Source organism: Bubalus kerabau, chromosome 18 (genome assembly GCF_029407905.1).
Source record: "Bubalus kerabau isolate K-KA32 ecotype Philippines breed swamp buffalo chromosome 18, PCC_UOA_SB_1v2, whole genome shotgun sequence".
Taxonomy (NCBI): domain Eukaryota; kingdom Metazoa; phylum Chordata; class Mammalia; order Artiodactyla; family Bovidae; genus Bubalus; species Bubalus kerabau.
The window spans coordinates 2327029-2351574 of record NC_073641.1 but is presented as its reverse complement, the minus strand read 5'-3'; the positions used below and the strand labels follow the sequence as shown (position 1 = coordinate 2351574).

Here is a 24546-nt window from a genome sequence, read left to right as displayed (position 1 = left end):
TAGTGATGTTGAACATCTTTTCATGTGCCTATGGACACATGTGTCCTCTTTAGAGAAATGTCTGTTCAGGTCTTCTGCCCGTTTTTTGAGTGGGTTGTTTTGTTTTGATGCTATTGAGTATCATAAGCTGTTTATAAATTTGAGAGACCAGTCCCTTATCAGTCACATCATTTGCAAGTATTTTCTCCCAATCTGTGTGTTGTCTTTTTGTTTTGTTTATTGTTTCCTTTCTATACAAAAGCTTTTGAGGTTAAGTAGGTCCCATTTATTATTTTTGCTTTTATTTCCATTATTCTGGGAAATGAATTGAAAACGACATTGTGGTCACCACATCTTTTCTTTCCAGAGCTAGTGCGGCGGAGCCACCCCACAGAGGAAGCAGAGGCCAGAGGGCATCTGGTGCCATTCCCCAGATGCAGCCCGCCCTGCCCCCTGGCTCCAGCAAGTCCGCCAGCTTGTGTGCCTGCGCGTGGTGGGGGTGGGCAGGGAGGAGGCAGGCTGTGGGCTCTGACAGGCCCAGCGATGTGGCCTCTGGGGCGGTGTCTCCGGGGGAGCAGGGGCACGCTCAGGCTGTTCTAAGGGAACACAAGAGGCCGCCTCAGGAGGAGCCTGCAGACCAAAGGGCGCCCCTGGGGACTCCTGGGCACTGTCCCCACCTCCTCCCTCCACACTCCTTTGTGAAAGTGTGCCGTTGCCTCTTCTGGAGAAGATCCTGAGGCCTTCAGGTCTTGGGATTTTCTGATATTGGGAGGGACACCTCAGAACCCTTTGGTCAAGAGCACTCTCCTATCCCTGACCGCACACCTGCCTCCCCTTCAGGTCTTGGGATTTTCTGATATTGGGAGGGACACCTCAGAACCCTTTGGTCAAGAGCACTCTCCTATCCCTGACCACACACCTGCACTGAGTGGGGAAAGTGAGGTCCTCTAACACCAAGGAATCAGGGTTGGGGGATCTGACAGAGACCAGAGCAGCTGTGGGGGAACCCCAAACAAGCCCTCAGCAAAGACACCCAACGTGACCCTCACAGCCACCTGCAGAGATAAGGGATGTGGGTCTGGAGCTCGGTGCCTGTGCTTACGAGCCTTGAAAGAGAATTCTGGCCAGCCTGTCACCCAGTGGCATCCCCAGCCGCTTCAGGACACAAGCTCAGACTGTGGTCTAGATGTCCCCAGGAGCTGTCACCACTCAGAGTCTGTTCAGCTCTCAACCACGTGGCAGAGAGTTCTCAGACCTGGGGGTGTTGAGACTCTGATTCTGTACTGCAAGCTCAGGACTTCATGCAAACCCATGATCTTAGAAGGCCCCCGACATCATGAGATCACAGGGTCTTAGAACTGTGGACTCTTAGATTCATGGATTCTCCAAAACTTGAACTTGTAAACTCTTAGAATCCTAGAATGTAAGAACGATGGGTTCCAGTTGCTGTCCTCCCACCAACCCACCGCAGTCCCCAAATCCTCATTGCAGTGAGGGTGGTGGGTAGTGTAGGAGGTTTCTTATTTCCTCCATCCGAGGCTCTTGCCATGGACCTGGGGGAGGGAATTTGACACCACACAGAGGTTTAGAAAAGAAGGAATTCCTGGGGCCCTAGTTTCGGGCCCTGGGTGCTGCTGGCATTCTGAGGAGGGGGAAGAACCTCCTGGAGTAGAGAGGGAAGCCCTCTACTCTAGGAGGTGAGACTGGAGGTGACCACCAAAGGATGGGTGGCATTGGAATGGGCTGAGAGAAGCAGGACCGTGCAGGCGGGGCAGAGTCTATGTACGTAAGGGTGACCGAGGGCCATGAGCAGGCCTGCTTGAGTTTTCCTTTTCCATCTGGACATATGAAGCCTAGAGCCCGTGACCACGAAAATGTAAGAGGAGTGCAGGGCTCTGGCCTCAGAGGGAACAGAGGAAGCTGAGGTCCTTCAGGTCTGCCTTGCCAACTCCGTCCCCTCCAGATGTGCCAGGTAGGCTCTCGGGTAACCAGTTACCTAAGCATAAGGAAGAGCGAGAGATGCCTCTGCTGCCTTGCCCCTGCTTCTCCCACTCCAGGATCGGACTTCAGACCAGGGCTACTCTTTAACTGAGGGGCGAGCAAAGGGCTGGAAGGAGAGGCTTAAAGCACAGACTTGAACCCAAAGCTGTGGCGGCTGGACTGACAGGCAGAGTGCTTTGGGTATGCCTAGGAAGGGGTAGTGGTGGTCGCTGAGCTAGGAAGACTGGGTAGAATATCCATGGACGGAAGGACATCAGTGGTGTTCCCAGCCAAGTGGACAGCAGGCTCAGAGGAGGCTGGCTTGGATGAGCACAGCGAGCATGGAGACTGGTCAGAAGTGGTCCAGGGTGCTGGGCTGGAGCTGGGATGTTAGGGAGTTAGGACCACAGATCTTGATTCTCTGCTCCCTGTCCCTGGAAACTCTCTGTACTGTAACCAAGACCTCCTTGAGTTCAAGGACAAAATAGAAAGAAACCAGTCTAGCTTTCAAAATCTTGAGATAATATATTTATGCACAGTGTCTCTTAGAATCTTGATGAAGTCTACAGGCCAACTCAATAATGTTGATTTTTTTTGAATTAAGATGCGTTTAAATCAAAAGCCCCTTCTCCCAGTGCAACATTTTTCACTTTATCCCACAAGGCCCCCCCACCCCCCACCATCACCGTAATGACTCACGTCCCCAGGCGGGCCACAGGGACGTTAACAAAAGAGACGTGCAGTCCCTGCAGCCTTTGCCCAAGTTTGAAGGTGTTTATCCTCGGGGGTTTCCTTGTATGCTGTTCTAATGAGGCCTCAACTCAACAAAGCAGATAGGACTATATCAGTATCTGTGACGTGAACGCTGAAATAATATACTGAAGGCCTGAAAGTAACTGCCACTACACCCTGAAAGCGACAGAACCAGAAACAGAGACGGCAGTGGCCAGCACTCCCTCTGTGTCAGGCGCTGGGTATGACCACGTTTGACACTCAGCACCCTTAGGATGTAGAAACTGTTACCACTTTCTATGTGGGCTGAAGCACAGCGAGGTGGAGCGAGTGGCCGACATGTGTGCATGGAAGGGGATGAGAGCTGACCCAGGTCTGGCTGATTCCTCAGCTCAGTCCGGAGATTCCTGATGTCCTGAAACCAAGGATGTCACTTGGTTACTCCTCTTTGTCCAGAATCAGTAGGTTAAATGCGTATCAAAATGGCATAAACCTTATGCTTTAGAAAAAAAAGGCAAAACATTTGAAAACAGGGAATGCGGGGTATACCACCGGTTGCTTGTCTTTAGCCGATAAAGAAATGTTGGGATCCTTGCCATTAGAGATGAGGTCCATGAACTGGTGGCGTCAGCATCCCACGGGAGCTTATTGGGAATGCTCATTCCCAGGCCCCACCCAGACTCCCTGAATCAGAAGCTCTACTTTTACAAGACTCTGGGGGTTTTGTTTAGGAAGCACATGTATAGAGAGGGCTGTAGCATTGGAAAGAAAAGAAGGCCGTAACCACATCTGCCTCCAGACCTCTACTGCTTCATGTGCAAGAGAGCATGGCTTCCCTCATTCCTCCTGAAGACTTCAGCAGCCCTGAACTCCATGCTTACCAGGCTGGGTTTGCCCCTGTAAGTAGTGAGTAGCTATCGTTGCCTCGGAGAAGCTCATACAGCTTGAGTTGCTCTGCAGGTACTTAGAATTCAGGAGACACAGCCACATGTACCTACCGGGGCCAGGTTTAACCCTCGCAGAGGCCTGGCCTGCAGTATGTGCAGCATGCACTCCCACGAAGTCATCCCCAGGATGTCGCTTTCAAAGACTGGGCTGAGGTGGGGGCGAGGTTGTGAAAGTTTGCTCTAGCTGCTGCAGCACTAGGTCACGTGTTTCAAATTTATCCATCATACAAGTAAGGGTGAATAGGTCAGCTCTTAGAGATGTCGCAGCTTTTGGGTGCAGGCCCAGTAAATCCTCACATTCTAGAACTTGCCGGCCTCCAGGGACATCCAGGCCCCCTGAGTATCGTACCTTACCACGAATCCACAGCACGCAGCAACCCCAGCAGCACCAGGATCTACTTGCGATTCCAGCCCACTTTTCTCCATCCTAGTAGGGGGTGGAGCAAGGAAAGTGGGGAGGGAGGACCGTCCCTTTGTCCTGATGCTTCCCCAGTCGGGCTCCCTCATCATGTAAGTGTTCCAAGGTCTCACTTCCTACCTCACCACCTATTGCACAGCTTCCTCTGTACCAGCTTCCTCCTCTGACTTGCACAGGCTGTGTTTATTTTTCATAGTCAGTCCAGTAAAATTCAGCCAGGGACCCCAGAGAGGTGTGCAGGCTCAAGGCCCTGCAGGAGGGAGAGGAGCTAGGAAGGATCTGTGTTCATAAGTGCCTGTGTGTGTGCTTGAGCCCCTGTGAGTAAGGTGGTACCTGTGGTCTGTTTCTTGCTGGGACTTTGACACATTGTCACCTCAGAGAGAGGAGCCCATAGATGCATGTTTCTGGCCCACGTTCAGGGAGGCTGGCCATAGCAGCTGCCTCTGGCCATGTTGAAGCCTGAGCCTGCAGGGACACCATGGAGCTGCCGACACTGTGCTCCTCTGGGAGAGGCGGGGCAGGCCCGCAAGGCCTGAGTTGAACCACAGCTCCATACTCTCCCCTGGAGACCAGAGGCATCTATCGAAAGCAAAGGGATTCACCCTTCTCTCTCTTTTTTTTTTCCAGCTTAGTGTTGTTTTTTTCTTTTCTTTCTTTTTTTTTTTTTTTTTTTTGAGTATAATTGCTTTACAATGTTGTGTTGGTTTCTGCTTTCACTTTCCTCCCTCCCACCCCACCCAATCCCACCCATCTGAGTCATCACAGAGTGCCAGGCTGAGCTCCCTGTGCTGCACCCCAGCTCCCCGCTAGCATCTGTCTCACACACGGTAGCGCATATATGTCAGTGCTTCTCTCCTCCACTGTGTCCACACGTCTGTTTTCACGTCTGCGCCTTTATTCTTGCCCTTTTTCTAGATTCAAATAAGTTCATCTTCACCCTTTTTCTAGATTCTACATATACACATTAATATATAATATTTGTCTTTCTCCTTCTACTTCACTCTTTATGACAGACTCTAGGTCCATTCACATCTCTCAAAATGACCCAATTTCATTCCTTTTCATGGCTGAGTAACGTTTCATTGCATATACGTACCACATCTTCTTCATCTATCCCAGTTCTTATATCAGCCTGAATCTCTGGGGGAGAAAAGGAATAAACAATAGAGAAGAATCAAAGGCAGTGCCGAGAGCATCATTTCTTCACCATGCTTACCAGCTCCTTCTGCATATCACACTTTTATTCAATGTGGATCTAGTGCCCCGCACAGAGTGGATCGCTTAGTTTCTTAAGCTGCCATAAGAGGTGAAGGTACTGATCATCAGCCACATTTAAGGGTGGAGACGCTGAAACAGGCACCGAGTAGCAGACACATGCAGAACAGCATCTGACACACGTACGCGTAGACGAAACATCGTTACACTGGGGGGGCCTCGGGGAAGTCCAGTCTGCTCTCCCAGAGCCCGGTCTCCTCCTGATCCTGGAGGGGACAGACCCTCCCTCACTGGGTGCTGAGAGACCTCAGCAAGGTGCTCTGTGAGAGGTGCGTGAAGGAGGGCTAAGCTGAATACTAGTTCTACGTAGACAGTGGCAGATCTGAGCCAAAACCTGTCTGACCACAACGTGAGCCCCCAGCCAGCTGCTGACAAGGTTTTAACTGGGATCTACCACTGTCTTCATAGAACTAGTTCCTAGGGTGCCCGTGTAAAACAGGCAGACACCGACTCGCAGGCTGTGGGCCGGGCTTTGGGGAGCTCGTGGGGGCTGAGGGGCCTTGAGGACACAAGAAGATACAGGAGAGGCTGCCTGGAAGCTAGCCGGGCCTGGAGCAGCCTCGCTCTGACATGTTGCAGGTGCGAATGCCCCCCTGGCTACAGCGGGAAGCTCTGCGAGGTGAACAATGATGACTGCACCGCCCACCGGTGCCGCCACGGGGCCCAGTGTGTGGACGCGGCCAATGGCTACACGTGCATCTGCCCCCAGGGCTTCAGGTAGGGCTGAGGGGCTGCGGGGCAGGCAGCAGAGGGTGGGGGGCTGGGGGGCCCAGGCGACCCTAGCCCTGCATGTCCATGGTGTCTTTATTTCCCAAAGCTTCCTCACGCCCTCCAAGTCCCAGAGTAGACATTGTTAACCCCGTGTTGTAGATGGAAAAAGGAGGTACCCAGGGCAACCCCCTGGCAGTTGGACTTAGGGTCAAACTTGGGCATGATTCCATGTAACGAAAGATGATTCCATTTTGGAGCCCAGCTTGCAGGGTGGAGGTAACCACATGGCCGCGCTGGCAGGATCTTCTTTCTAGGCTGGAGAATAAACCATTATGGATTCCCTAGTGACAGGAAGATGGAGGTGGATGGGAGGATTTGGGGAAGTCACTGAAGCCGGGCGAGAAAAGGGAGACAGGAGGTGCTGGCCAGGTGGTCAGATGTCTGTGGGGTGTATGGACGGAGTATATGGGTGGCAGCTCCAGCTCCCACACTGACCAGAAGGGAAGGGCACAGGGGATCCCGGAGGGGAGGCTGGGGACTGCAGTCAAGGGGATCAGCCTGGGGGATGTGTTCTGTATACACGTCAGGTCTCATGGAAGCATAGAGCCAACTGTGCAGACGAGCCCTGGTCATAGACTGGGAACATGAGCCTGGAAGGAACCATGAGTTCTCAAGGCGGTTGGTTCCAAAGGCTGACTGAGGCCCTTTGCAAGCGAGGCTTATGAAAATATAAGTTTCAGGGCCCCACATCAGGGCTATGAAATGAGAATCGGGGGTGGGGAGAAGGAGCTGGAAACCCACACTTTTAAAAAAAATGTTTTTAATTGTGGCAAAATGCACATAACACAAAATTTACCATCTTAAGCGTTTTTCAACGTACAGTGAGTACATTCATTGCCGTGCAGCTATCACCACCGTCTGTCTCCAGAAACCTTTTTATTTCACCGACTGAAACCGTACCTCCCAATTCCCCCTTCTCTAGCCCCAGCAGTCACCACTCTACTTTCTGTTTGCATGAGTTTGACCCCTCTGAGTACCTCATATGAATGGAATCCGACAGTGTTTGTCTCATTGTAACTGCTGCTTTGGCTCAGTATCCTCTCAAGGTCCATCCGTATTGTCGCATACGTCAGAATGCCCTTCCTTTTCAAGGCTGAATAGTGTTGCATAGTGTGCACATGCCATGCTGCTCATCCGCTCATTCATGGCTAGAAGAGAGTCTGCACCGTTAACAAATGTATCGCAGGTGATTCTGATGACACAGAAACTGAGGACCTGCACTCTAGTCCAACCGCATTATTTTAAAAGTGGGAAATCTGTGGCTTAGAGAAGGCACCGGCCTCCCCCCATCTCTGGCAGGGCTGGAACCAGTCCCCATTCCCTTTCATGCCACCCTCTCCCCAGGCAGCTCTTTGGCCTCAATGACCTGGCATCTCCTCTCACCTTCCCCTGTCCTCTCTCCCCACCGTCCTCTCTGCCCTCCCAGTGGGCTCCACTGTGAACACCCCCCGCCCATGGTCCTGCTGCAGACCAGCCCCTGTGACCAGTACGAGTGCCAGAATGGGGCCCAGTGCATTGTGGTGCAGCAGGAGCCCACCTGCCGCTGCCCCCCCGGCTTCGCTGGCCCGAGGTGCGAGAAGCTCATCACCGTCAACTTCGTGGGCAAGGACTCCTACGTGGAGCTGGCCTCAGCCAAGGTCCGGCCCCAGGCCAACATCTCTCTGCAGGTGCGCCCCGCCCGACTCAGCCTGGAAGGACCCTGAGCTGCCGCTAAGCTCTGACTGTTCTGGAAACAGCTGGGGTGGGGGGTATTGGCCAACTCCATGGCTTCTACAGACAGCTCCTGACTCCTCTAGGGAACAGTCATTCAACTACTACGTGCCAAGCAGGCAGTGGGGATTCAGTGGGGGATAAGACAGCCAAGCCCCTTGCCCAGGGCAGGAGAACAAGAAAATTGTCAATGATAATCCTTGGTGATGTGGGAGCACGCAGGTGGGGCTGTGATCCCAGCCTGCCTGGAAGAATCAGGGAAGACTTCCCAGAGGCAGTGATAACTAAGGGATGAGTAGGAGTTGGCATGGAGAAGGGTGGAAGGGCTGATAATGCAGGGTGAAGAGGGGTGCATTCGAACCTGGGAGATCAGCATGTGCAAAGGCCCAGAGGCAGGAGGGAGCAGGGCATCTTTCAGGGAGCAGGAAACTGTTTAGCATGAACCAGATTCTTTTCCATCTAACTTCTGTCAGGCTCCTTAACCTATGGATCTGAGTAGTTCTTCCAAACCACATTTCCAGATGCTGTCAGTGCTGTTGGGGGCAGAGGGGAAGGCAAGGGATATGGTATAGAGAGACCCAGATAGCACTCGTGGTAAAGAACTCACCTGCCAATGCAGGAAATGTAAGAGATGTGGGTTTGATCCCTCAGTTGGGAAGATCCCCTGGAGAAGAGGGGGCATGATAACCCACTCCAGTATTCTTGCCTGGAGAATCCAATGGACAGAGGAGCCTGGCGGGCTACCGTCCACGGGATCACAAAGAGTCAGACACAGCTGACTGAGCATGCACGCACGTGACATAGAGTAGGACCCTGCCTATAGAGCAGGCTTGGTGAGCAGTGGGAACCCAGAGGCACAGCTAGAGGGTGCAGGCCAGTTAGCAGCCCTGCCATGTGGCATCCACCGAGGCCCCTTCTTCCTTCTGGCTATGGCTACACTAGTCTGGGTTTAAGCTTATGGAGAAAAATATTCATTCAACCAAGATCCACTGGCCATCTATACCTGCCAGGTACCATTCTAGAGACTGGGGCTGCAGAGATGCACAAATGTTCCCATGGCCTCACCTCGCGGAGCCTCCAGTCCATAAGCAGACCTCTGAGATGGGGGTGGACCACTGGCACATACAGGACAGAAGCTCTGGGTGCCATCATCCCTTGTCCCGGTCACTTCATTGCCCTCCTGCCTTCCTCCCTTAGTCCTACTCACCCGGAGACCCAAGCATTACATCCCAACTAATGGGGCCCCGGACCCCAAACACCCCAGTGTTCTATCCAACCAGCTGCCCCACACCCCCTCTTGCCACTGCCCCTGTGCCTGGCAGTGGGCACTGACTGACTGTCCGAGAGCCCAGCCCTGAGCCCAGTGCCTGGCGAACATGCCCTCTGAGCAGCGGCTTCTGAAACCAGGGCTTCTCAGCCTTGGCAACACATTAGAATCTCCCGGGGCACCTTATCTTTGCCTGGGTCTCACCTCTAGAGATTTGCATGTAATCGGTTTGGGGTGAAGCCCAGACACTGGTGTTTTAAAAAAATTCCTGAGTTCATAGTCAACACTGAATTAAATAGTAGTGGTTAGTCTTTTGTTTATAATTATTACTATATACAAAGAGATGAAGGCCCCGAGAGGCTAGATCAGAGCTCATGGTTCCTGGCATTTTTATATATGTGTTCACTTACACACACACACACACACACACACACCCCATAAAAACAATAGCCACGCATATTGAATACCCCATAAGTATTTGGAATTGATCGATCAGCATTTGCTTGAGTATTAAGCACAGGCCTTCCTTATGGAAATATACAGACTAGACGGAAGAGGAAACAAGGACATGATTTCAGACCCAGGGTTCGTTCAGGATATGCCACCTGGAAGAGGGCTCTGGGCAGGGGGCGGGGGGGCGGGCCTCGGGGCGGCCCTGACTCTCGCGCCTCCCTCCAGGTGGCCACGGACAAGGACAACGGCCTCCTCCTCTACAAGGGGGACAACGACCCCCTGGCGCTAGAGCTGTACCAGGGCCACGTGAGGCTCGTCTACGACAGCCTGAGCTCGCCGCCGACCACAGTGTACAGGTGAGGACCGCGGTCCCGCCCCTGCTGCACGAGCGCCCCCCACCCCAGCACCTTCCGGCCTGCATCCAGCACTGCAGAAGCTGCTGGCGGCTCTGGGTCTGCTTCTCCCCCCTCCCCACCCCCAACACACACACACACACAGTCACACATAGTCACAGAGTGGCGGGTGGGAGCCAGAGAGGCGGTCTTGGAGGAAGGGAGGAAGGCAGACCCACGGGGAGATGACACCTCATTACCATAAGATAAATGGCCAGCTGGCTCCTGGGCAGGAGCCTCTGCTCCAATGGAGACGAGGCTGCTTAATGAGATGCCCTTTTAAAAATGTCATCCCAATCTTTGATTAGTTTAAGAAAGAAAACAGAGGGAGATGAGCTTGGAACTCAAGGGGAAGAAATTCCAGAGCATGGAGAGAGCAGGACTTCTCCTTAAGTGACTTTCAAACTGTATTTCCTAAACTTCGGTCTTTCCAACCATCACCCTGATTTTTACATTATCTGTATGTTGGCTGGGCTATTACTCAATGCCCTCCCTTGCATCAGCTTTAAATCTGCTCACTTTTTAAACTTAGCTTCCTCCTGAGTGATAGCATCTGTGACATTGCAGCTCTGCTAGTTCGCCATGCCTTACTTTTTTCCTCAGTCAAATGAATTCTCAACTAGGAACGTTTAAAAATTATTTTAGTTACAAATATTTTTATAATAGGTATAAAAGGAACTACTCAAACGAGACATGTTTGTCTGTGTTACACTTAAAATCACATAAAACCTCCCCGTGGAAGGAGAGCCGTTCCTTGGGGAAAGCACAGGATGTAAGAGCAAATCCCGTCCAGAGGCCGGCCCTTCGCCTCTGGAAGCAAGAGCACGTCTGGTCGCGATGAGTGAAGGGCAACGTTTTTCCCAGTAACTAAATCCTTTCTTCAATCAAAACTGTACGTGGAATTCAATCATGCTAAACACACAGGAGCACAGCCGCCCTGCAGAGCTGGAGGGAGCAGCCGCCTCCTTCACACACACCCTCGTGGAGGCCCCAGCCCGCCTCCCACGAATCCCATGAAAACCATTGGCACAAACCAGTCGTTCTTTTTTAAAAACTTATGTATTTGTTCGGAGAAGGCAATGGCACCCCACTCCAGTACTCTTGCCTGGAAAATCCCATGGATGGAGGAGCCTAGTAGGCTGCAGTCCATGGGGTCGCTAGGAGTCAGACACAACTGAGCAACTTCGCTTTCACTTTCCACTTTCATGCATTGGAGAAGGAAATGGCAACCCACTCCGGTGTTCTTGCCTTGAGAATCCCAGGGCCAGGGGAGCCTGGTGGGCTGCCGTCTATGGGGTCTCACAGAGTCGGACACGACTGAAGTGGCTTAGCAGCATGTATTTGTTTGGCTGCGTAGGTCTCAGTTGTGGCATGTGGGATCTTCACTGTGTCAGGTGGGATATTTCATTCTGGCGCCTGTGCTCAGCAGTTGCAGAGCCGGGACTTCGTTGCCCCATGACATGTGGGATCATAGCCCCCCAACTAGGGATTGAACCTGTGTCCCTCTCATTGCAAGGCGGATTTTTTTCTTTTAAGCTTTATTTATTTGCTTTTACTTTTGGTTGTGCCGCATCTTTGTTGCTACACACAGGCTTTCCCTGTGGCAGAGAGCAGGGGCTTCTCTTGCAGTGGCGCACAGCCTCGAGGCCTGGGGGCTTCAGTCGTCAGGCCCGTGGGCTCTACAGTGCGGGCTCAGTGGTTTGGTGCACTGGAGTAGTTGTTCTGCGGCATGTGGGATCTTCCTGCACCCAGGATTGAACCCGTGTCCCTACACTGGTAAGGCAGATTCTTAACCACTGGACTACCACCAGGGACGTCCGAAAGCAGTCGTTCTTGAGGTAAAGTCCCAGAGCAGCTGCAGAGCTGGAAGCTTGTCAGAAATGCACGTTTTCAGACCCCACCCTGGACCTGCCAACCCAACCTGAAGCTCTCTGGGGTCCGACCCAGCCACCAGTTTTAAGGAACCTGTAGGAGATTCTGAGAAGTGCTTGCTTACCCATGAAGGCTTCCTGGAGGAGGAACCATTTGCAGTGGGTCCTGAAGAAGGTGTGTGAGCAGGGAAAGCAGTGGGCCAGCAGGCTGGGAGAACAGCAGCCACCAGCCTGAGGGACCATGAAAAGGCAGTGGCCATGAAGAGTCACAGCAGAGGGGGTGGCTGGAGAAGAGACCAGGCAGGTTTGGCCAGCAGGTTCAGTGAACGTCCCCGTGGCCTCAGAGTTCCCTGGAGCCAGGGACTGCTACCATCTGTGTTCCTAGGGCCGCTGGCTATGGGTGAAGTCCTGGGGACAGAGACCAGGTCCAGGGCTGCCTGACCAAAGCCTGAAGTGTCAGACGCATGTAGGTGTGGCTGGGTCCCCCGTGTCTCGCGCAACGTTCTCCCGCGTGCTGCGGATGACAGGACTGCGTCCCTCCAGGTGTTGCTGGCGGCCTGGACGTGGGTGGGGCAATGACAGAAGGTGACAGCCAGACTGCGGAGCGGCTGGGCTGCTCCAAAGCGTAGGGACTCCCTGCCCTTCCCACACTGAGGTCAGCTGCTGGTTTGGGCAAGTGGTATGCTGTTGATACAAATGTTGAAATACTCTGCTGCTGTCTTAGGGCAGGAATGAATCAGGAACCCGTAGAATGGCTACTCGCTTGTCAGGGAGTCAGGTGAGAGTTAGCAGGTGGCCCTTGGGAGACCCCAGGGCCCTTTTCTTACCTCTGGGAGGAACCAAGTAAAGGATGTCCCTGCCAGGATCCTCATGCCAAGTCTGGTGACATATTTTTTGCCCTTCAACCCCCAATCCTAAAGGCCCAAGACTCTAAGAATCTCGTATTAAAAAATGGTTTTGCTGGAACTTCCCCAGCAGTCCAGTGGTTAGGACTCCATGCTTCCTGTGCAAGGGACATAGGTTTGATCCCTGGTCGGGGATCTGAGATCCCATATTCTATGAGGCGTGGCCAAAACAAGTGGTCTTGCTTCCAAATACTTTTCTCTAGGTAGCCCTGGTTTTTCCCCAGTAGTGCATTCACTCAGGAACATCTCTCAGGCACTGTTACTGAATCAGGTCTGACTGATTCAACTCAAGAGAAAGGCAAATGTTGATAGAAAGGGAAGTTGCTTTTAATCAGAATGCTGGCAATCTGGGGAGATGGTGGACTCAGTGTCCCCCAGAAACCACCTCCGAAGATTCTGTACTGCCATGAAAGCTTTTAAAGAGGAAAGAGAAGAAGTCTGAGTTAATCACTGAGACAGGGACTCAGAGTCGTCACCTCTCCCACTCTGTGCAGACCTGTCAACTTCTTGTGACTCTTCTTTAGACGCTGTCTTGCTCACAGAGTTTGTCTGTGAGATGACTGAAGGGGAAGCTGGGGAAGAGATCTGGTCATCTGTTAATTACTTACTCATTTGTTCTACTTTGATCTATAGAAAGAACTAACAGATCAGGCGAAGTATTGTGCAATCCAAAGATCTGAGTAGAGCATGGGGGTTCCTGATGTAAGGTTAGTGAAAAGACACAAGAGCCTCCTGCAGGGAGCTCTTTCCTGCCAAAAACTGCTTACAGTACCTCGCCTTGGACCTGTGCTAGGGGTTGGAGCCACAGTGTTCAGAAGAACACAGTCCAGGGAGGAAGGCAGATGTGTAAATAAGCAAGTGTTGTAGGAGCAGGATAAAAGAGGTCTCACAGAAGACGCCAGTGCCTGCTATAGGGGCAATGAAGAAGGAACAGATAGTTGATTCTGCTTAGAGAACCAGGGAAGGCGCCCTGGAGGAGGAGGTGATGCCTGAGCTGAGACATGAGCTATGGCTGATGAGTGTTTCCACAGGCTGAGAAACGAGGAGACTCTGGGGAAGGGGAGACCCCATCTGTATGCATGGAAGCCAGGCTGGGAGGAGCTGAACAGCAGCTACGGAACCAGGAAGCCATACCAGCCTCAGAAAGATCTCCTCCCCCGAATCACAGCAGTAAACTCTGACCTGCTCAGCCTCAGAGCCAGGGCCCACTAAGTTGCTTCAATCATGTCCCGACTCTTTGCAACCCCATGGGCTGCAGCCTACCAGGCTTCTCTGTCCATGGGGATTCTCCAGGCAAGAATGCAGGAGTGGGTTGCCATGGCTCCTCCAGCCTCCTCACAGGAAGGCAAACCACAGCTGATCTGATCCGGGAGGGGGCAGCTGCAGACCGCATTAGGGAAGTACAGCCCCAGAGCAGCTGGGTTCCGTGCAGGTTCCCAGCTGAAGTTGCAAGTAGAAAGATTCTGTTCCAGGCCCAGATATATAATACCCAATCTACAAAAACTCACCCAAGTCCTCCCTGCCCCAGAATGGAGGCAGACTGCACTATTCCTCTGTTCTAAGACTTGTCTGAGGAGCAAACTCACCTGCATGCAAGGTCCAAGGGACCTAGTAAGGTGACAGACTTGGGGGAAGTGGGTCCCAGCAGGAAGTGTTGGAGACCGTGGTAGCCTGGAGGGTACAGTGCCAACAGATGCAGCTGTGTGGGGAGGCAGAGTCTCAGAGTTAGTTAGTGAAGTCGCTCAGTCATGTCTTTGCGACCCTGTGGACTATAGCCCACCAGGCTCCTCCATCCATGGGATTCTCCAGGCAAGAATACTGGAGTGGGTTGCCATTTCCTTCTCTGGGGATCTTCCTGACCCAGGGATCAAACCCAGGTCTCCCACATTGCAGGCAGACGCTTTAACCTCTGAGCCACCAGGGAAGCCCCGGAGTCTCAAAAGAAGCTAGCAATTCAGGGTTTCCACGGGAATTCAAAGTTTAAAACAGCCCCTGAGATCCCTCTTTGGTGACCAGTGCATGCTCCCTCCAGTCTTAATTACCACAGACCCATCCACTGCTAAGTCTTTGTCTCATCCAGTCCTCACTGCAGGCCACAGGCGAGCATCATCCCCCCTGTTTTAGAGGTGAGAACTTTGATGCTCAGATGAAGCCTTGGCCCAGAGGCCAGTAAGTGGCAGAGCTGGGACTCGAAGCCAGAACAGCCTCCTATCAGAACCCCCTGTCCAACATCCTAGGGAGAAAGGTGGGCCAAGAGACAGCGTGTGGTCCCGCTCTGATGGTCTGGGAGCCTAGGGTTGCTACAGAGCAGGCTGAGGTCTCAGGCTGCTGCCTAGCTGGAGTCCCAGGAACTCTTTGTGAGGCTCTGTCGCCACCTAGTGGCCATGCCTCAGCATCCAGGTGCATGCTTCCAGCACAGAAGAGGGATGACCATTCACCCACTGTGGTGTATGGTCCTGTGCCTTGGGAACTTGGATTTGAGTCCTGCTTCCACCACCCACACTTTAAGATTTCAATCTGGACACCTTCGATCTCTGAGCCTTAGGTCTCACTTCTAAAATGGAGAAAAATTGTACATCCCATGTACAAGTGTTAGGGTTAAATGAGACAATACAAGTGCTTTAGCATAGTTAACCACTCCACACAAGCTTTCTCCTCTTCCACCCCTCTCCCCTGCCACAGCTGTTACTAAAAGGAGAGAGCACTATGGGCCCCTCTTTGCCAACACAAGTTCTCATGCCAGTCCCGACAGGAACCTCCCAGCCTGGCTCTGATGCAGCCAGGGCTTCCCACCTCCTACTCCGTGCCATTTCACTGGGCTTGGTGGATAATGAGGAAGAATGTCAGAGCCCCTTTCTCCTCTGAAATTCCTAAATAGATGACCAGGAAACTACTCACTAGGCCTCAGACCCATAGTAGGATTATCTCTTTTAGAGTTCACAGCAAGTTGTTTGGGGTTTGACTTTGTTTTTTTCCAATTTTTTTCTCATCTTTTGTAGCAGCAGAGCCATTTTTCCCATCTGTGTTTTACTTCAAAGTCCACGATTTGAAAAAAAGAAGTAGAAATGGAACCATTGTGATTCACAAGGTGGTGCCAAAAAATCAGAACCTGTGGCACTGCCAATCCCAAACCTTCAGGGACGCACTGTTTCAAAACCACCAGCTTCAGGCATTATTTCCAGGAGACCGTGGTTAGGATGTTCAGGAAGAAGGTTGCGTATTAACTGATGAGTACCTACTGGCACAGGCAAGGTTATGGGAGGTTTGATTTGGAGTGAATCCTTACTTTTTTTTTTTAATTGAGATATTAACATCACATATATGTTATATATAACATATAGCATTATATTGTTTTAGGTGTACAACATAATGATTTTATATTTGTATATATTGTAAAATGATCACCACAATATGTCTAGTTAAGATTCATCACCACACCTAGTTATAATTCTTTTAACTTCATGATGAGAAATTTTAAGGCTTACTCTCTTAGCAACTTCCAAAAATAGAATATTATTAACCATAGTCACCATGCTGTACATAGCACCCCCAGGACTGACTTAGCTTGTAACTGGAAGTTTGTACCTCCTGACCCACTTCCATGGTCACCCACCCATCCCCCACCCCTGGTAACAACCAGACTTCTCTCTGGATCTGCAAGCTCAGGTTTTTTTCATTTTGCTTTGTTTTAGATTCCACATATAAGTTAGTCATATTGTATGACCTTCTTTTTTTTAACTTTTTATTTTGTATTGGGAAGTGAAAGTGAAAATCACTCAGTTGTGTCCAACTCTTTGCGACCCCATGGACTATACAGTCCATGGAATTCTCCAGGCCAGAATACTGGAGTGGGTAGCCTTTCCCTTCTCCAGGGGATCTTCCCAACCCAGGGATCAAACCCAGGTCTCCCGCATTGCAGGCAGATTCTTTACCAGCTGAGCCACAAGGGAAGCCCTTTGTATTGGGGATATAGACAATTAACAATGTTGTGATAATTTCAGGTGTATAGCGAAGGAGCTCAGCCATGCATATACATGTAGCCACTGTCCCCCAAACTCCCCTCCCATCCAGGCTGCCACATAACCCTGGGCAGAGTTCCATGTGCTGTACGGTAAGTGTGTGACCTTCATTCTCATGGCTGAATAATATTACACTGTACATACATACACCACATTTATCCATTCATCCGTAGATAGACATTTAGGATGCTTCCATGTCTTGGCTACTGTAAATAACGTTGCAGTGGATGTGAGATCATAGATATTACACAAGAATTTTTGTTTCTTTCAAATAAATATCTCAAAGTGGACCTGCTGGATCATATGGTAGTTGTAACTATTTGAAGAACCTTTATATTGTTTTCCATAGTGGCTGCACCAATTTATATTCTAATAATGCACAAGAGTCCTCTTTAGTCCACATGAACACTTGTTATCTGTCTTTTTTATACTAGCCATTCCAACAAGTGTGAGGCAACATATTGTGGTAGTTGTTTATATTTCCCCAACAATTAGTGATGCTGAACACCTTTTCATGTACATGTTGGACATCTTATGAATTCTTTGGGAAACTGTTTATTCAAATTTCCTGCCCATTTTTAAATCAGATTGTTTGGGTTTTTGCTATTGAGATGTATGCGTTCTTTGTATATTTTAGATATTAACCCCTTATCAAATATATGATTTACAAATATTTTCTCCCATTTCAGTAACCTACTTTTTCATTGCCTTTTCATTGTGTTGATGATTTCCTTTGCTGCCCAGAAGCTTTTCAGCGTGATGTGGTCTCATTTATTTTTTGTTTCTTGTGCTCTTGGTGTCGAATCCAGAGAATCATCACCGAGATGATGTCAAGGAGATCACCACCTTTGTGCTCGTCTAGGGGTTTTACGTTTCAGGTTTTATGTTCGAGTCCTTAATCCATTTTGAGTTAATTTTTGTGTATGGTGTAAGACAGTGGTGCAGTTGCATACCTTTGTATGTGACTGCCCACTCTTCTTAGCACCATTTGTCAAAGAGACTGTCCTTTCCCCATTTTATATTGGTGGTTCCTCTTTTGGAAATTCATTGACCACATGTACATGAGTTTATTTCTGGACTTTCCGTTTAGTTCTGAAAGGTTGTTGCTGAACCACAAAAGGACGCCGAGATTCTTGGCCTCCAGAGGAGAAGAATTCAATCCAGGGCCAGAGACGAGGCTTGATCGCTCAGAGCTTTTGTGTAATAAAGTTTTATTAAAATATAAAGGAGATAGAGATAGCTTCTGACATAGACATCAGAAGGGGGCAGAAAGAATACCCGCCTGCTAGTTTTTAGCTGGATGTTATATAGTCACTAGCAGTCTGTCAATGAAAGAAAGGAATGTCTTAAAACTCAGAGAGTGGCACCAGGCCCCTCACCCATAAGATGTATTTTTTTTTTTAATTTTATTTTATTTTTAAACTTTACATAACTGTATTAGATTTGCCAAATATCAAAATGAATCCGCCACAGGTATACATGTGTTCCCCATCCTGAACCCTCCTCCCTCCTCCCTCCCCATTCCATCCCTCTGGGTCGTCCCAGTGCACCAGCCCCAAGCATGCAGTATCGTGCATCGAACCTGGACTGGCAACTTGTTTCATACATGATATTTTACATGTTTCAATGCCATTCTCCCAAATCTTCCCACCCTCTCCCTCTCCCACAGAGTCCATAAGACTGTTCTATACATCAGTGTCTCTTTTGCTGTCTCGTACACAGGGTTATTGTTACCTTCTTTCTAAATTCCATATATATGCGTTAGTATACTGTATTGGTGTTTTTCTTTCTGGCTTACTTCACTCTGTATAATAGGCTCCAGTTTCATCCACCTCATTAGAACTGATTCAAATGTATTCTTTTTAATGGCTGAATAATACTCCATTGTGTATATGTACCACAGCTTTCTTATCCATTCATCTGCTGATGGACATCTAGGTTGCTTCCATGTCCTGGCTATTATAAACAGTGCTGCGATGAACATTGGGGTACTCGTGTCTCTTTCCCTTCTGGTTTTCTCAGTGTGTATGCCCAGCAGTGGGATTGCTGGATCATAAGGCATGTCTATTTCCAGTTTTTTAAGGAATCTCCACACTGTTCTCCATAGTGGCTGTACTAGTTTGCATTCCCACCAACAGTGTAAGAGGGTTCCCTTTTCTCCACACCCTCTCCAGCATTTATTACTTGTAGACTTTTGGATCGCAGCCATTCTGACTGGTGTGAAATGGTACCTCATAGTGGTTTTGATTTGCATTTCTCTGATAATGAGTGATGTTGAGCATCTTTTCATGTGTTTATTAGCCATCTGTATGTCTTCTTTGGAGAAATGTCTATTTAGTTCTTTATTTTTGCGATAATCTTGGCACCAGAGGAGTCATCCCGGGCTGTAAAATGATTGACTTGAGTCTTGTAGAAAGGCAGATTACCATACAAATAGTTTCATTTACATAGATTAGGGGAACAGTGTTTGAATATAACATACTGGTTTGTCAAGTCAGTTCTGAGCCATTAGGTGGAACTGACTTGAAGACAGAGACTGGGGTAAATTCGTGGTACATTAGCATAGCTTAAGACAAACATTTCCATATGAAAAATGCATTGGTTAACTCAAGATTTGAGAAAAGGTAAATTCAGGTGAAACCAGGTGTCATTATGACAACACAGTATTTTAAGAGCCACCAGGGAAGCCCCCTAAATTTGTATAGAGAAGGGGAAAAAAAATATCCCCAGTTTGTTTCCTCCTGCCGCTTAAGAGAGAGAAAAAAGTCTGACACTTGCAGCCTATTTCCTCCGTTTGGAGACCGCTGGCCTTCCTGCCTGTTACCCTCTCAGTTCCATTTATTGATGTGTCTGTTTTTATGCCAATATCTTACTATGTTGATTACTGTGGTTTTGTAATACAGTTTCAAATCAGGAAGAGCGATGGCTCCAGCCTTTTCTTCCTCAAGATTGCTTTGGCTATTCACAGTCCTTTATGGTATCACATAAATTCGATGACTACTCGATTTCTGTGGAAAATGCCATTGAGATTGCGTTGTATCTGTAGATGAGTTTGGGTAGTATGGACATTTTAACAATATTAATTCTTCCAGTCCCTGAGCACTGAACATCTTTCTATTTATTTTTGTCTTCTTCAGTTTCTTTCATCAGTGGCTTGCAGTTTTGAGTGTACAGGTGTTTTACCTCCTTAATTATTTTTTTCTAGGTATTTTATTCTTTTTGATGAAGTGTAAATGGGATTGTTTTCTTATTTCTCTTTATTTTTAAATGAATTTTTATTGGCATATAGTTGACTTACAATGTTCTGTTAGTTTCTGCTGTACAGCAGCGTGAGTCAGTTATAGATATATCTACTCTTTTTTGGATTCTGTTCCCATATAGGTCATTACAGAGTATTGTGTAGAATTCTCCATGCTGTACAATAGATTCTTATCAGTTATCTATTTCATGTATGCTGCTGCTAAGTCGCTTCAGTCATGTCCGATTCTATGCGACCCCCATAGACAGCAGCCCACCAGGCTTCCCCGTCCCTAGGATTCTCCAGGCAAGAACACTGGAGTGGGTTGCCATTTCCTTCTCCAATGCATGAAAGTGAAAAGTGGAAGTGAAGTCGCTCAGTCATGTCTGACTCTAGCGACCCCATGGACTGCAGCCTACCAGGCTCCTCCTTCCATGGGATTTTCCAGGCAAGAGTACTGGAGTGGGGTGCCATTGCCTTTTCTGATTTCATGTATAGTAGTGTTTATATGTCAGTCCCAACCTCTCATCTTATTCCTCCCCTTCGTAATTTCTCTGATAGAAATTATTAGTGTATAGAAATGAAACTGATTTTTTTTTGCTTTTTTTAATTGATGTATAGTTGAATATAGTTTACGGTGTTATGTTAGTTTCTGGTGTACAGCAAAGTATTTATATATATATTCTTTTTCAGATTCTTGTCCCATGTAGGTTATTACAAAAGACTGAGTATAGCCCCCTATGCTATCCAGTAGGTCCTTGTTGTTTATTTTATATATAGTAATGTGTTTATGTTACTCTCTAACTCCTAATTTATGCCTCCCTCCACTTTTCCCCTTTGGTAACATGTCTGTGACTCTATTTCTGTTTTGTCAAAAAGTTCATTTGTATTATTTCGTTGCTCCTACATATGAATGATATCATATGATATTTGGCTTTCTCTGATTTACTTCACTTTGTGTGATAATCTCTAGGTCCATCAGTGTTGCTGCAAATGGCATTGTTTCATCTCTTTCTGGCTGAGTGGTGGTGTATTGCAGTATTTGCGTGCCACGTCTATTGATGGACATTTAGGTTGCTTCGTGTCTTGGCTATTGTGAGCAGTGCTGCAGTGAACATTGGGGTGCAGATGTCTTTTGAAGTATGGTTTTCTCTGGATATATGCCCAGGAGTGGGATTGCAATATCATATGGTAACTCGATTTCTAGTTTTTTATCGAACTACCATACTGTTCTCCATAATAGCTATACCAATTTACATTCCCACTGGCAGTGTATGAGGGTTCCCTTTTCTCCAAACCATCTCTAGCATTTATTATTTGTAGACTTTTTGATGATGGCCATTCTGACCAGTGTGATGTGATACGTTGTGGTTTTGATTTGCACTTCTCTAATAATTAGTAATGTTGGGCATCTTTTCATGTGCCTGTTGGCCATTTGTGTATCTTTTATGAAGAAATATCTGTTTAGATCTTGTTTTTGGAGTCTGATTGCTTCACAATGTTGTGTTGGTTTCTGCTGTACAATGAATTGAATCATCTATACATACATATGTATCCCCTCCCTCCTGAGCCTCTCTCCCGCCCACCCCCAACCCACCCCACTAAGTCACAGATCTCCAGGCTGAGCTCCTTGTGCCAACAAATATACTTCCCACTAGCTATCTGTTTTACACATTGTAGTGTATATATGTCAGCTGCTCTCCCAGTTCATCCCACCCTCCTCTAATCCCCATGTCCACCTGTTTTCTACATCTGCATCTCTATTCCTGCCCTGCATATAGGTTCATCTGTACCATTTTGCTAGATTCTATATATATGCGTTATTATGTGATATTTTTCTCTTTCTGACTTATTCACTCTGTATGACAGACTCTGGGTCCATCCACATCACTACAGATGACCCAATTTTGTTCTTTTGTATGGCTGAGTAATAGTTCATTGAATATATGTACCACATATTCTTTACCCCTTCATCTGTCAACGGGCATCTAGGTTGCTCCATGTCCTGGCTACTGTAAATACTGCTGCAATGAATATTGGGGTACATGCATTAACCTCAAACTCCTAATTTGTCCCCACCCCCCTTTCCCCTTTGGTAACCGTTAGTTTGTTTCCTGTGTCTGCAGATCTGTTTCTATTATATATTTGTTTCATATATATGTTTTATAATCTTAATTCAAAAAGACACATTCAATTTCTTTTTCTTTCCTGATTGCTGTGACTAGGACTTCCAGAACTATGTTGAATGAAAGTGGTGAGAGTGGACTTCCCTTATCTTGTTCTGATCTTAGAGGAAATGCTTTCAGCTTTTCACTGTTGAATATGATATTAGCTGTGGGTTTGTGACACATGCTTTTGTAATATTGAGGTTGGTTCCCTCTATGCCCACTTTCTAGAAAGCTTTTATCATAAATGGATACTGAATTTTGTCAGAAGCTTCAAATCTATTGGGATGACCATATGGTTTTTTCCCTCAATTTGTTAATATAGTGTATCAGCTGACTTGCAAATATTAAAAAATCCTTGCATCCCTGAAATAAATCCCACTTGATCATAGTATATGATCTTTTTAAGGTATTGTTGGATTTGGTTTGCTAGTATTTTCTTAAGAATTTTTTGTGTCTATGCGCATCAGTGATCTGATCTGCGATTTTCTTTTTTGTGATATCTTTGTCTGGTTTTGGTATTGCGTTGATAGTGGCTTCACAAAATGAGTTTGCAAGTGCTCCTTCCTCTGCAAGTTTTTAGAATTGTTTCAGAAGGGTATGTGTTAGTTCTTCTCTAAACGTTTGATGGAATTCTCCTACGAAGCCATCTGGTCCTGGACTTTTGTTTGTTGGGAGTTTTTTAAAAAACCTTGTTTTTGGCTGCATGGGTTTTCTCTGGTTGTAGAGAGTGGGAGCTACTCTTCATTGCAATGTGCAAGCTTCTCATTGCAGTGGCTTCTCTTGTCACAGAGCACAGGTTCTAGGCATATGGACTTCAGTAGTTGTGGTGCATGGGTTTAGTCAGCAGAATGTGGGATCTTAGTTCCCTGATCAGGGATCAAACCCATGTCACCTGCATTGGGAAGCAGATTCTTAACCATTGAGCATCAGGCAAGTCCCTATTGGGAGTCTTTTAATCACAGATAGAAGTTAAGCATTTATAACTGGTATGCTCACATCATCTATTTCTTCCGTGTTCAATCTTGGAAGGTTGTCCTCTCTAAGCTTTTGTCCATCTCTTCTAGGCTGTCCGTTTATTGGCACACAGCTACCTATAGTGGTCTCTTATGGTGTTCTGTATTTCTGCAGTGTTGGTTTTAAGTTCTCCTTTTACATTTCTGATTTTACTGATTTAGGCCCTCTCCCTTTTTTTCTTGGTGAGTTTTCCTCAAGGTTTATCAATTTTGTTTATCTTTTCAAAGACCAGCTTTTAGCTTCATTGATCTTTTGTATTTTCTTTTTTTGTTGTTGTTCTTCTGCTCTTTGATTTTTTTTCCTTCTGTTAAACTTGGATTTTGTTTGTTCTTCTTTCTCTAGTTGCTTTAGGTATAAAGTTAGGTTGTTTGAGGTTTTTCTTGTTTCCTGAGGTAGGCTTGTATTGCTATAAACGTCCCTATAAAAGCAAAATTGCTTTTGCTGCATCTCAGAGGTTTTGGATAGTCATGCTTTCATTTTCATTTGTCTTTAAGCATTTTTTATTTCCTTTCTGATTTCTTTAGTGATCCATTGGTTGATTGTTTAGCCTTCATGTATTTGTGGGGTTTTTTGCAGTTTCGCCTTACAGTTGGTTTCTAATCTCACTGTGTTGTGGTCAGAAAAGATGCTTGATATGATTTCAGTTTTCTTACATTTACCAAAGCTTGCTTTGTGGCCCAGCATGTGATCTATCCTGGAGAATGTTCCATGTGCACTTGAGAAGAATGTGTGGTGTTCTGCTTTTGGATGGAACTCTCTATAGGTATGAATTAGGTCTGTCTAGTCTAAATGTGTCATTTAAGGCCTGTGTTTCCCTATTTTCTGTCTGGATGATCTGTCCATTGATGTAAGTGGAGTAATGCAACTGATGTTTATAATTTTATGTCTAGCAACTTCATTGAATTTGTTAGTTCTGACAGTTTTTCAGTGGAAACTTTAGATTTTTCTGTATATATCATCTCATTGCAAGTAGTGACAGTTCTACTTCTTTGTGCTGTGTATACCTTTTGGGGCTTCCCTGGTGGCTCAGTTGGTAAAGAATCTCCTGCAATGCAGGAGACCTGGGTTCGATCCCTGGGTCAGGAAGATCCCCTGGAGAAGGAAATGGCAACCCACTCCAGGACTCTTGTCTGGAGAATCCCATGGACAGAGGAGCTGGGAAGGCTGCAGTCCATGAGATCGCCAAGAGTTGGACAGACTATGCGGCTTTCACTTTCACTTTTTTTCATACCTTTTTTCTTTCTTTCTTAGTTGCTCAGGCTGGGACTTCCAATACTATGTTGAATATAAGTGGCTAGAGCGGACGTCCTTGTTTTGTTTCCAATTTTAAAGGAAAAGCTTTCTGCTTTTCACTACTAAGTATAATGTTAGTTGTGGGTTTGCCATATGTGGCCTTTGTTATGTTGA

At 47.6% G+C, this 24546-nt stretch overlaps 1 protein-coding gene across 3 annotated transcripts in view; it reads left to right on the top strand.

The window, feature by feature from the left end:
- The window catches only part of SLIT3 (slit guidance ligand 3), a 781214-nt gene that overhangs the window by 745748 nt on the left and 10920 nt on the right, over nucleotides 1-24546 (top strand). For all 3 annotated transcript variants that reach the window (XM_055554942.1, XM_055554941.1, XM_055554944.1), the window contains 3 exons: nucleotides 5911-6048; nucleotides 7529-7769; nucleotides 9758-9888. In XM_055554942.1, the coding sequence (XP_055410917.1) occupies nucleotides 5911-6048; nucleotides 7529-7769; nucleotides 9758-9888 (510 nt within the window). The remainder of the gene's footprint in view (nucleotides 1-5910; nucleotides 6049-7528; nucleotides 7770-9757; nucleotides 9889-24546) is intronic.